Raw genomic sequence first — 12,529 nt, forward strand, 5'->3', positions numbered from 1 at the left:
TCATGAAATTGCTATTGTAAATAGTTTATTTTTGATCGTGAAACTGAACAAGTAGAACAGGTAAGACAGTAACCAGACAGACAGCAGATCCAAAATGCACCGTTCATCGAACATTCGATACCTTTTATTTATTTATTTATATTAGAAAGAGGCATCAATAAATACAGAAATTATAGCATTTTCATCGAAAAAGCAAACATCTTTTTAACATATAAAATAAATATTATATTTGCGTAAGCAATGTGTTGAAAATAGCAAAGTGCGCCTCTTCTATGCAGGTCAAACATCTGCTATTTCTTTAAACGTCTTAAATATTTTATTCGAACGATCGAAGGTATTCTAGTGAAAGAAATTGTCCACTTGGGAAAAACACTGGAAATTCATAACTTTGAAATATTTTGCGTCTCTTGCATAAAAACAATTAACCATATCGTAACCTTATGGTTCGTGCAAAAAATTACACGTGGACAATAACGAACCTTTTAATTACTGTTGACGAACACATGGATATACGTGTATCGTACTTAACTTATATCTGGCAGACGACCGTGCACAGCGTCAACGACGTTACTGGGAGATGCCCCCGAAAATTCATAAACTTTTCTGCATTGGACAGAACATTTTCCCATGTATTTAAATTTTAACGAGGACACGCCTAAAGACGGATGGACAAAGTGTATAAAGACGAGACCAGTTAGAGGAAAAAGAATTTTTCGTCTGCGACTTTTAAAAACTTTTCTCACGGAACTCACGGAATTTTTTTAGAACTTTGAGCTTAGTAATATTGAATTCTGAATGCGAGCTTAGCAAGTCACGTTCAATTTATCATTATGTAAGACATATTTTATATAACAACAATCTTTTAATAATAAATATATAATGTTTTCCTACTTTTTAGGGTATACAATGAAACGATAAGCATTCGGAAGGCAAGATGGCATCCAGGATCTACGAATGACTCCCATTTGCTAGTTCTAACATCTGAAAATACATTTCGGTAATTAAGAATTATTCTTATACAATAACTCTGATAAAATTCCATTAATCTTCTAAGTCTGCTAAACGTTATTACATACTTGGATTAGACTAACGTTTCTTATACGTCACGAGTATAATTTAGTCTTTCCGTCTAATTTTAGTCTTTCGTTCAAGATTTCTGAAACTTCTCATTCGTTCAATCGTTAATCGAACAAGAAGTTTTGTATGGTTGGCTTAAAATATACCAGAAAATATCTTAAAACTAATAATAAGTATAATTTCATCTTCTGCCAGTTTATACGAATGCGAAGTAGGTAATAGACCAAAGTGCCTAAAATCCTGGAAAGTTGGTCGTGTACCATTTGGTTCGCCATCGAGGATACCAGACTTCACATCTTTGGGCGACATAGCGGTGGACTTTGATTTCGCAACGCCTACTCTACGCAGGCCAGAACTGTTTATTGGCAAAGACATCAACAAGGTATAGTTCTAAGACTAAGAAATATTATAAAATAGCGCTAAAATAGTACTATACGAAGAAATTTTATCGAGTATTATATTTCAGGATAATGTGATTGATTGGAATCAAATTGAATGGCCGATTCTGGTTCTACGTGGAAATGGAGAAGTGCTTATCGTTCGTGGAAATATTTTGCACGATGTGTACGTGATTATATGTTCCTTTCGTCTCTGATATTTCTATCAGTATTCGTATTAATTGATCGAACTTTTTACATCGCGTTATCATCTTATTTTTTTTATATAGATTTAGTCCTTTTTGGTGTTATCATATCATAACATTGTATAAAAATTATAAGAACTTCAATTTCCTCCTCGATGTAATGATTCTTTCACGTGTGCTTATTAATTTGATTAAGACATGAAAATCCAGTGGTATCGGGATCACTCTCTATGTATCCTCCGGCCGACGATAATTATGGAATAGACTCATGTTCCATCATGTGTCTGCAAACTACACCGCCGATAGTGGTCGTCGCTATGTGTACTGGGAAGATTTATCATGCGATTTTGTTGAAAGAAGAAACAATCAACGACGATGATAACGATAGAACGGTGAGTGTCCTTTTTAAGTTGTTCCTTGCAATTTGTTTTTTACATTTACGTAGTGTTTTATAATTCGTAATCCAATGAATCTTCTGTGTTTCGAAATTTGCAGATTCATCGAATCACACATAATCTTTTAGGAGAAGATATTTCTTATAAAAATTTGAAATTAATTAATTCTATGTATTTAATCGATATTTGTGGCTTTCAGACTTGGTCACAGTATGGTTCGACTTACAATTTTCACACACCAGAGGATGCATTATATGTTTATGAATGCGTGGAAATAGATCTAGGTCTGTTTTTCGCAGATAACGATGAAAAATATAATTGTCCGATACATCTTCACGCTGACAAGCATAACAAGTCGAGGTAAGTTTTCTATTCCTTTTCTCTATCTATTCCTTTTATAGTTATTCCGTATCCATAAGCGTAATAAATATGAAATTTATTTATAGGTATTTCTGTTCTCACAATGCTGGAATCCACATGATCACTCTGCCGATGGTTTCTCAGTTAGATGAATACATAAACGCTTCGAAAGGTAAAAAAGATTAATTTTTCGATTAATTTACATTTTTGATTCTGTTCATTTTATCGAGCTGCAAGAAAAACGTATATTTATATTTATATGTATATTTATTGAAATTTACTCTGTGTCGTCCGAATACTGTTTCTGAAAGTAAATTCTTTCAGAAAACGAAGATACATGTTTACCATCGCTATCGAATCAACCCAGTTTGCAGTACTTAATCTGTAGAAGAACCAAGCACACAGAACAGAACGAAGCTACACCAATTCTTGGATTTGGACTACTGCAGGAGCCATGCGTTTTAGTAGCTTTGTTACATACCGGTGATGTCGTCACCCGTTCTGTTATCGACCTTTACTACTTTCCAGAGATCGAGCTTCCAGAGCTTATAATTGACAAAAACAAGAAAGTGAGCAATCCATTTTTTCTTCAGTTATTTAATGACCATCCTATATATTTATATCACACAAACTAAACAAAACATTCTGCTATTGTCATGTAGAATTTAATACATAATCTGATATAAATTATAGGTAAACAAGGAGACGTTCGACGTGTACATAAAAAGGTTGTTGAAACGTGAAACATCACAACCCCTTATCAAAATTGGTTCAAAATCTGTCACTCCACGGGAATGTTTACAGGTATTAAATAATATAAATAAATAAATGATTGATTTCAATGAAAATAAAAAAAAATGATTTCCGTAATTAGCTTTTATATCACGCCACGGATGTCTTTCGCAAAGAATATTTTGTCAAACATGATACAGTGAGGAAAGAAATCGGGAAGAAAATGCGTGCATTGAAAGTAATAAAAACCCAGTTATTAAAAGAATTAGATACTTTGTTAGAAACAAAGAAAAAATTGCATCAGACTGCTGAACAGTTGGCTGAAAAGTATGAAGATATTAAGGATGAGCAAGAAAAATTAGCGCAAAGGTAAGTCACGCAATTAGTCTGAACTCTAAATCATAAATCTTGTTAGTATTTCCGATCTTTAACAAAACGTGTTAACAAAACATTACACTGTTATGGTTACTATACCGATAATATGTTACAATAATTTACTATGAAAGCTTATGGGTTTACAGAGCAAAAGAAGTATTACGACTAGTGAATTACAAGGAACCGTCTATGACTCCTATTGAAAGAGCAGAAGCAGAGGAATTAAGGAAAATGGAAATAAAAATAGAAGAAATGAAAATCAAATTGCTAGAACTGAAAACGAAATTGGAGCAAACTGGGCCTACAGAGAATAATGAAAGCATTGGAAAGAAAAGAGAAATCGTTTTTAGAGGTGATCAAGAAAATGCTATCAAAAACAACCTGGGACAAATGTGTGTACTGTTATTGTGTAATAAAAATATATTAATTAGATATACAGTAAAAGATCTGTTTTTTTTTTTTTATTTCACAGGGCAAAAGATATAAAAGAGTTAGTTACAGAAGTTAAAAAGTTGGAGGAAGAAGTGAGCATTTGAATTGAATGATAAAGTGTATTACTATCGTTATTTTCAAACAATTGTAAATTACTTTACCTCAAAATATAGGATTTTCGTATAATAAAAAATGGTTTTATTTGCAAAATAATTTATTACACTACCTATACATTTATCCTATATCAACCACATTATTGGCATAAAGAATACTTCCAATAACTTCTCGCTTTGAATGTCTCTTTTAAGTATTAATATAGAAGAACATACATACATCAGATGCAATACAAATGATATCAACTTTAAATGACGAGATATTAAACATTATCGTATTACTTTAATTTCAAGTACATTTATCAAGAAATTAAATTATTAGTGTAATTGACAAACTAATTGTTAAATAAAATTAAATCAATTAGCAACGTTTCTTTCAATAATTTTATCATTACACTTGTGAAAACATTCGATTTGTTTCAAAAACGATTTTCGCGCAATTTTTCTTAACAAAGAAAAGATCCTACCAATTTATCTGCATGTTATTTCTGTAATCATATTCCTTCAACCACAAAGCATTGTTCAAGGCACAAAAATATAATGAGAAACATCATTAGAATCTTCCATAACTTTTGACTGTAGCAATTTAATCTCAAGTCTCAACTTTTCTTTTTCCATTTCTTGTTTTCGTATCTCGTTTGAATAACAATTGATCTGTAACTTTAATTTGTCCTTTTTAAGTTTTAACATTTCAGTTTCATGATACAGTTTCCCTTTCTCTGCACGAAGTACTGCCAGTTGCTCCCGAAGTAACTGATGACTGGCTTCGTCCGATAATATTACTTCCGATGTATCGACATCTGCTTTTAAAGTCGTTGTCGATTTTGAACCATTTATTTCGCTCTCAGGCCCACTATCAGGCTCTGCCTCGGCATTTGTAGCCTCTTTCATGATCCAAATCCTAGAGTCTGTAGATTCATTAAAAGTATTTGGTGACGATTTTGCAGTTTGGTGTGACTGAGGTGTAAGAGATCTACTTTGTTGTTTAGGTGAGGTAGACGTTCCCTTTATTTTTTCTATGTCAGTAGTAGGCTGAATGGTTTCAATATCTAAAACTGACACATTATGATAACATAATATCATATGTTCTTTTCTCCAAAAATAAAAACATTATGATTACAATTAATTACAATTACAATTAATTATAATTACCTCTGGTACTGGGAGACTGGTTACCATCTACATTATGTGACAAATGATTGTTACAATAGGTATTAAATTCTCTCTCATCTACGAAAACAGAACCATCAGCGTTCACAATGGACTCAACAATTACAGATGGATCTCCATCTTGCATCACTAACTCTCCTACAATTTCACCATTTGCTGCTATAATATCCCCGTCATTATTTGTTCTTAACAGTTCACCTTCTGTTGTATCAATTTCATCCACTACTTCTTCTTGAGTTAATTGACCACTGTAGGAATCATCACCATCATTTCCTTCACTTACTTCCAATTCTGTTGGTAATCCCTGAAAAATAATTTATTTAATAAATATACTAATGAATTTTGTATCATGAAATTTAGCTCTCTCACATCCTGTCCCCAAGGAGATTCTTGTTCCTTTTTTATCCTTTTTATCGTTTGTGCAATTTCATCTTCAGATTCTGAATACACTTTCCCATCATTGTTTCTCCCTTGCATTTTCTCTATATCATGAATTTTTTTAAACAGTTGATATGCTCTCTCAGGTGTTATATTCCTCTTTTGTTTATTAGCAGCTGCTATATTAAATAAATCTTTGGAGCGAAGTATCTTGTTTGTTCGTAATCGTACATATTCTTTTAATCTTTTGCGATCAATGTGTAACTGCATAAGATCTTGTACTTCCTGCTTAATTTCACCGCATAATTTCCTTTCTTGTGGAAGATTCTTAAACAGTTCCTAATAAAAGGAAGATAGAATCAAATACACTATTATAAAACTTAACTTAGTATAATTTTATTACTACCATTTACCTCTGAGATTTCATGATTATGTTCATTATTGACACTAGTTACCTCTAGCTTTGTACCATCTTTTGATGCTCTTAACATAATATGAGCAGGGCAATTTGTTCTTATCGATCTAAATAAAACAATCATATTTATAAAATATAATTGATGATATGAATATGTTTTCTTATATCCATTTAGTAGGACAAAATAATTATTATAGGAATCTAATTTGAATAGTATATAATTTTATAAACTAACTGAGACTGTCTTCTACCAGCTCCACGTGGTAAAAACTTCTGACCGCCATAAATACATGCATATTTGACAGAATAATATTTTAAACGCTCGCTTATTGGACGAGCAGTTTTCATATGAGCTCCACTAACTGTTCTGCTATCTCTTCTCCAGTAGTGGACCAGACTACGCTTTGAGAACTTCTCCAGTTTATGTTCTAATTCTTCATAACTATCAAACATTTCTCCCAAATGAAAAGATACATCCTCATCTTCCACAGTATTTATATCCATCATAAAAGTGACAGTTAACAGTCTATTTTATAAATAAATATGTATTACTTGTTAGTCAAAGAATAGGTATAAAGTACATTGTAAGGTTATTTGTATTCATTAGTATTCATTTTCGTGTCATTTTACAGAAAATAAATGTTGCAAAAAAGCGAGCGTTCTAAAAATCTAAATCGAATCTTGTATAGTCGTTAAAGACCATGTATTATATGTTAAAAATAAAATGAAGGTTAGAATATGTTGGGACAAATGAAATAACATCATTGAAATTATTGTTTGCATTATTGTTTAATTCGACTTCTACTAACGAAAAAAATCTCTCGATAGGAATACATTTGAAGCAAACACATTGTTTCTCTTATTCGAAACTTTGAGGTTAGATTTCAATTTGATTGGCGTGGTAGAAGCCAGGACGACGAAACCGTGAATACAGCCAAATAGAATTACTCAAGAGCCGGACAAAGACAGGCGGGATTTTTTGTCTTCTACTAATTTTCAATCTTTACAGTGCGACTTACGTCCTGTCATATTTTTTATATCATTTTTTCTATAATATCTATATAATGTTCTATAATATCCAATTGTCACAAAAACCTGTACCTTGATTTTGCGCCATTTCTAATACAGAACAAGTGACTGAACTACAGCGCAACTGTTGTAATTTATTGCACATTCAGATATTTTTTTAGATTTAGGGTAATTTGATCCCGGTCACAAAATAATTTGCCAATATTTCTCACAAACATAAATTCATTTATTATCCTTGATATCAAATAAACAAAAGTTATATAAACTGTTATAAAACATAATAACCTATCATTTAGTATTACAACAAAGTGATAAGTCAACGATATATTCAAAATAATATTTATTGATATTAATATACAGATTTTTTGAGAGATGTCTTCGGGTAGCTTACAAATTTCTAGATTACATGAAACTTTATCTTTTACTATTTTTATACATAAATTTTTGTGTATTTTCAAAATAGAATTATAAACCGAAGAATATAATTATTAATGTAGCCAGTCATTATCATCTTCTGTATCTATGGGGGGAATGGGTGGTGGTTCATTTTGTAATATAGAAGATACCTGTAGAAAAACATGATTTAAAATACATCTGGAATTAAAATGGATATGAATAAAAATAATTATATAATTATTTTCTTAAAACCTGTCTGAAGTCAGAAATTTTTGGTTCCGTATTACTAATTTTTGAAGTATCAGTTTCTGTATTATTAGTAGGTAATTCTAATTCAACATCATTAGTTTCATCAGTATTATATAAAACTTGTAATGTAACATTCTAGAATTATATTTTCATTAAAGATTATAAGGAATAGTATATAAGTATATATGAATTAACTTGTTCATATACTTACTTTTATTGTAGTTGCTATTATTGTTCTTATATAACTTATAGAGTAGTATTCGTCTACAAATTTATCTGATAAAATGTGGTAAATTCTATTCATTATATATTTGATTTCCTTGTTTTTATTATTATTCTAAGAAATACAATCATAAATATTAAAATATATAAAAAAAAGTATAGCATAAGAACAGTAGATGAAAAGCCTTACTTCATTTATTTCTTTAGAACTTGTAGCTTGCTCAGTGCTGCTGCATTCTTCAGAAAGCTTAAGCATTTTGTTTTCTAATACCACTGTGTCTTCCTTATATCTGTTATTAAGTTCCTTCGCTTCTTCTAAATCTTTCTTCATGTTACTGAATGCAATATTTGCATCTTTTAAAGATATTTCTAATTCTTTAATAGTTTTGTGCAAGTTCTCATTAATTTGTACTAAAGATTGTTTCTGAGTTTCAAGATCTTTTACTTGTTCTGCATAAAAAATTGAACTAATATATAATCAATACACCGTTATATGACTAATAAGAGTATTCATTTTACCTTTTGATTCATTTAATTCTTTTTCCAATATGCTTATTCTCTCCCTCATTTCATTTAATTGAGTGAAATTATCAGTAGCTATATTAGCTATATTCTTGTATGGTTGACTAACCTTTTCTTCAGATGTACTCATGGCTAACAACATTTTCAGAATATTATCCAAAGCCGTTTTATCTTTTATAGGAGATGTAGCATTTTGAAGTTCAAGAACATGAAACTATATATGACACATAATAGTATTTTGATAAATAAATGTAAGTTTTTCAGCATATATGTACCTTGTCAAGCACTTTTTGCACATTATCAGCTATCTTAGACATTCCCATTCTGAGTTCTGCATTTGTCATTCGAGTTTCAGACAATAACATATTTAACCCTGGATCTATTATTGTTGGTACTGTTGAAGTTACTGTCTGTGACTGTAATGAATATACCTGACCATCCATGGTAATAAAGTTTGGCTACAATAAATCCACATGTTAATAATACAAGATAATTATCGAGTATAAATATATTTCTCAATATATTTAAATTTATATACTTGTATTTGCGTGGGAGGCCATTGAGGAGTAATCACAGATGGATTAACAAAAGATTTACAAGCAGTATTTGTTGTTGATACATCACTTTTTAGTTTTAATGCCTTATGTGAATTTTTTAATATTTCATCTTCAGATTCTACTGGAGATTGTTTTTTCTGTAATTCTTCTTGAAATGATTCGACCTAAGATTACGAGATTATAAAATTAAATCAAAATATAAATTAAATTTTGCTGCAAATATATTATTTAAAATTATATTAAACATTTACTTACCTTCTTTTGACGAATCGGTTTATATGGTATGTCATCCTACAAATATGTTATTCATTATTGACTTGATTCAATTACATGTATATATAACTAGACTAAAAGCACTTGAGTATACTTCAGTATCTTCAGAGTCAGTAGTAGTAGATGGGAGTTTTGGTAATATAGATTGTCCCATTTTTGCCATTCGTGATATAATAGAAGCTTTACCACTTGGAATTTTATGCAAATGGGCAGTTTCCCCAGATGTTTGTATATCTACTACTTGTACTTCTATTAAGATATCTCTCTCCTTAGGAAATCCTGGTCCTAGACTAATCTATAAAACAATCATGTTTAAAATACATGTGCATTTACAATGTACTGTTGCTTATTAAAACCTCATGTAAAACCTGTTTATTAGAAGGCACAAATAATATTCTTTTTAATCCTTTAACGCTCCCTAAAAGTGTTCTTTCCCAATTATCATCGACAGATATTTCTACTGTCATTGTTTGAAGTGTTGTGGGAATGTCTTTAAGAGGCTGTGTTATTTCCGTTACAATGAAATATTTGATGGATATATTGTCTCCTTCTTTTACTGTTACATCTTTATTAACTGGTGATAAATCTTGATAAAGTACATTTTCCATTCTCCCATTTTTTGAAAAATATCTTGCTAAACCTACTTCTCTGGCAAATTCTATGCAAATATCATTATTTTCAAATAAAATTGACCAGTTCTCCTTATTGCTATCATAATAACTTGAATAATTGTTTGGCTGTATTACATATAAAAAATCTGGTGTTAATGTAACAACTGATACATGTTCTTGTTTGCTTTTATATAATACAATTTGATATATTCTTGTTGCGAGATTTCCTGTAAGAGCCATACCAAGCTTGCCAATTGAAATGTAAGCCCCATTTTGCCTATAAGTAACATTAATTATTACATATCCAAAACGAACAATTAAAATAAGAAAATATACTCAAACTCACAATTTGAAAGCATGTACTGCTTTAGCTATTATGACTTCTGTTTTGTTCGAAATTGTTTGAATCAAAGTACGGTGTGTATTTAATTTTTTAGAAATTTGTTTTGTCGAAGAGCAACTATCTAGTGTCTTAGCTTGTAATCCAAAAATAGCAGCCAAATTTGATCTAAAGTAAAAAATATACACTTATTCTAAGCATGTTCTTGCAATTACTAATTAATTGAATTAAAATTAAAGAAACCACAAGAAAAGAATAATATTAAATTTTATAGTGGTTATAAAGTCTATAACCTTCGTATAAATTATATTTCGTACGAGTCATACCCAATTTTTTTAATGTTATATATTAATACAATTAGTAGTTTATGAAGAAAGTAAACATACCCTGCTGCTGGCATAAAATCAGATTCATCATTGTCTCGTAAAATTTTATCGAGATTTGGTACTTGAACATTTCCTACATTCATGACTATAAATTAAATTTCTTAAATAAGAATTTTTTCTGTGCACTAAAAGAACAAGGAAAAATATTAACTTAAACTACCTATAAACAGTAAATGACACTTTGTTACGTACAAACTACATGACTAATAAAATCAACGACAGGTGGCGTAGTACTTTCTATTCACAAAAGTTACAGCTTCAATTTTATAAGTAATATAAAATCTTTTAACAGTTCATTTAGAAATAGATAAAGATATTAATTACGTTAAAATCTGACTAATATGAAATATTAAAATATACATAATAATGAATAAAATTACAATTATAAAAATTTATATCCATTATACTCTTGATACATATTATAAAAAATATAAATTTATTGTATATATTCTATATTTTTTCTAGGATAGAAATAAATGCCGACTGTATATATATAGACTATAATAATATAATTTATTAGGAAGAATTAATATATACATTTTGTTACATATATATATATATATGTATACATGTAGCATTCTATATATATATGGTACTATATTCATAAAATTATTTTAGTTCAAAAGTATAATGTACTCCTTTTCCTGGATATTGTTTTGCTAGCTGAAAGGGCATATTTATATATTAATCATTAAACATAGAATTACAATATCTTATTTTTGAATGAAAATATAATCTTACTCTAGGTTGACTGCATTTAATTGAAAAGTGATCAATGAGAAAGTAAACTATTACAAAGCCAATATAAATAGCAGCACCCTTCAGATCACTGATGGGTTGGCGAACACCATAGTTACACCGATCTCCTTGCAGCAAATGGAAATGTTTAGGTAACTACAAATGAAATAGCAGGATTAATTTATTATTATTATTTATTGTTTAACATCGAATTGCAATTATAGTTTAATACTATCAAATACCTACAGTTTCTCCATAACATGTTTTTGGTCCAAGATGATCCCAAGGATAATAAGGATCTTTAGCTTCTGCGCTTATCAATGGTAAGTTTGGATAGTCTACAAGAGTACCTTTTTCTGGAGCATAAGCTTTATATTCATCAATATGCATATTATACTTATCTGCAGCAGCAATCCATTCCTCTTCCGTTCTTGGATAGGGGCCTGGTAAATATTTCTTTTGATAAGGTTCTGTAATACATAAAAAAATTATAATTAATGAAATGTTTACATCCCTAACAATCTTCTTATATAAGTGCTTATATAAGATTTTAACCTATCAAAAATACGAAAAGAACCTTTAATTACTCTACACAAATACAAATGTTTTGCTTACGCAATTTCTTTGTTAAAACCTCGTATTCAGACAACTTAACAAGCTTTTCATACTTTCTAATAAAGCTAATAAGTGGTGCATTTTCCATAAACAGTAATTTTGACAAATTTCTACTCTGTAGCGCAGCCATTTTTAATGACTTGTATGCGTGGACATAGGATGATGCATGGAAGATCAGTATTATATACTAATATCAGCTAATATGTACTAAATACATGTATGGAAGCGTACATTTTTATTTAATATTTATTATTATATATAATATATCTATATTTTTATTTAAAAAATGTTTTTTTTTAAAACTGCATTTATTCTAATAAAATATGAAATCAAGGGCGTTTTAATATACACTAGTTTGAATTTCCCTAAACATAAAAATCTAATTGTTAATATTTCACAATATATATAATAGCAATGTGGTTATTGAGAGATTTTTTAAGATAATTATGCAAAGATAACATATTGATGTCCTGCAGTCTATCGTTTCATTTTATTCAAGGTTTTTAAGTACAGTACTGCTTTGCTAACTAGCCGCGTATCAATACCACATCTATTTAATAT

General features: G+C 29.7%; 4 protein-coding genes across 5 annotated transcripts in view; 1 reads left to right on the plus strand and 3 right to left on the minus strand.

The window, feature by feature from the left end:
* LOC100649143 (nuclear pore complex protein Nup88) overlaps positions 1-4,164 on the plus strand; it is a 71,194-nt gene extending 67,030 nt beyond the window's left edge. Inside the window, exons 3-13 of the mRNA XM_048408309.1 lie at positions 899-997; positions 1,273-1,459; positions 1,544-1,641; positions 1,857-2,052; positions 2,255-2,415; positions 2,502-2,587; positions 2,740-2,984; positions 3,109-3,219; positions 3,290-3,516; positions 3,669-3,914; positions 3,995-4,164. Coding sequence (XP_048264266.1) covers positions 899-997; positions 1,273-1,459; positions 1,544-1,641; positions 1,857-2,052; positions 2,255-2,415; positions 2,502-2,587; positions 2,740-2,984; positions 3,109-3,219; positions 3,290-3,516; positions 3,669-3,914; positions 3,995-4,058 — 1,720 coding nt within the window. The 3' untranslated portion in view covers positions 4,059-4,164. The remainder of the gene's footprint in view (positions 1-898; positions 998-1,272; positions 1,460-1,543; positions 1,642-1,856; positions 2,053-2,254; positions 2,416-2,501; positions 2,588-2,739; positions 2,985-3,108; positions 3,220-3,289; positions 3,517-3,668; positions 3,915-3,994) is intronic.
* On the minus strand, positions 4,151-7,010 carry LOC100647811. Of its 2 annotated transcripts, XM_012311829.3 has the most exons (6): positions 6,840-7,010; positions 6,266-6,556; positions 6,029-6,137; positions 5,607-5,954; positions 5,220-5,541; positions 4,151-5,122 (listed from the first exon to the last, which is right to left on the minus strand). In XM_012311829.3, exons 2-6 carry the CDS (start codon positions 6,535-6,537, stop codon positions 4,590-4,592), a joined length of 1,584 nt encoding a protein of 527 aa, XP_012167219.1. In that variant the 5' UTR covers positions 6,538-6,556; positions 6,840-7,010; the 3' UTR covers positions 4,151-4,589. The 2 variants fall into 2 exon arrangements, with proteins under 2 accessions (XP_012167219.1, XP_020720044.1); XM_020864385.2 differs by having other exon boundaries at positions 6,266-7,009.
* A 374-nt stretch (positions 7,011-7,384) lies between these two features.
* Positions 7,385-10,829, minus strand: LOC100647697 (FK506-binding protein 15). Its single transcript, XM_048408308.1, has 12 exons — positions 10,616-10,829; positions 10,236-10,397; positions 9,647-10,166; positions 9,373-9,573; positions 9,261-9,296; positions 8,987-9,169; positions 8,724-8,906; positions 8,446-8,662; positions 8,117-8,376; positions 7,916-8,041; positions 7,708-7,839; positions 7,385-7,625 (listed from the first exon to the last, which is right to left on the minus strand). The coding sequence occupies exons 1-12, from the start codon at positions 10,696-10,698 to the stop codon at positions 7,548-7,550; spliced, it is 2,181 nt and encodes a 726-aa protein (XP_048264265.1). The 5' UTR covers positions 10,699-10,829; the 3' UTR covers positions 7,385-7,547.
* A 278-nt stretch (positions 10,830-11,107) lies between these two features.
* Positions 11,108-12,130, minus strand: LOC100647466 (NADH dehydrogenase [ubiquinone] 1 beta subcomplex subunit 8, mitochondrial). Its single transcript, XM_003397590.4, has 4 exons — positions 11,969-12,130; positions 11,600-11,823; positions 11,357-11,509; positions 11,108-11,278 (listed from the first exon to the last, which is right to left on the minus strand). The coding sequence occupies exons 1-4, from the start codon at positions 12,096-12,098 to the stop codon at positions 11,225-11,227; spliced, it is 561 nt and encodes a 186-aa protein (XP_003397638.2). The 5' UTR covers positions 12,099-12,130; the 3' UTR covers positions 11,108-11,224.
* Between the last annotated feature and the right edge of the window lie 399 nt (positions 12,131-12,529).

Source organism: Bombus terrestris, chromosome 9 (genome assembly GCF_910591885.1).
Source record: "Bombus terrestris chromosome 9, iyBomTerr1.2, whole genome shotgun sequence".
In the NCBI taxonomy this organism is placed as follows: domain Eukaryota; kingdom Metazoa; phylum Arthropoda; class Insecta; order Hymenoptera; family Apidae; genus Bombus; species Bombus terrestris.

Bases quoted from the DNA above. Each gene is read 5' to 3' on its own strand.
- LOC100647697 (XM_048408308.1), bottom strand. From the start codon at position 10,698: ATGAATGTAGGAAATGTTCAAGTACCAAATCTCGATAAAATTTTACGA. The intron at 8,377-8,445 runs GTAAAATGAATA...TTTTTTATGCAG, and splicing joins AGAATTAAATGAATCAAAAG to AACAAGTAAAAGATCTTGAA. The intron at 7,626-7,707 runs GTTTTAAGAAAA...GTTTTTCTACAG, and splicing joins AAATTTCTGACTTCAGACAG to GTATCTTCTATATTACAAAA.
- LOC100647811 (XM_012311829.3), bottom strand. From the start codon at position 6,537: ATGATGGATATAAATACTGTGGAAGATGAGGATGTATCTTTTCATTTG. The intron at 6,138-6,265 runs GTTAGTTTATAA...TGTTTTATTTAG, and splicing joins GCTGGTAGAAGACAGTCTCA to ATCGATAAGAACAAATTGCC. The intron at 5,542-5,606 runs GTGAGAGAGCTA...ATTATTTTTCAG, and splicing joins AATCTCCTTGGGGACAGGAT to GGATTACCAACAGAATTGGA.
- LOC100647466 (XM_003397590.4), bottom strand. From the start codon at position 12,098: ATGGCTGCGCTACAGAGTAGAAATTTGTCAAAATTACTGTTTATGGAA. The intron at 11,510-11,599 runs GTAGGTATTTGA...TTTCATTTGTAG, and splicing joins AAACATGTTATGGAGAAACT to TTACCTAAACATTTCCATTT. The intron at 11,279-11,356 runs GTAAGATTATAT...ATGCCCTTTCAG, and splicing joins TTAAATGCAGTCAACCTAGA to CTAGCAAAACAATATCCAGG.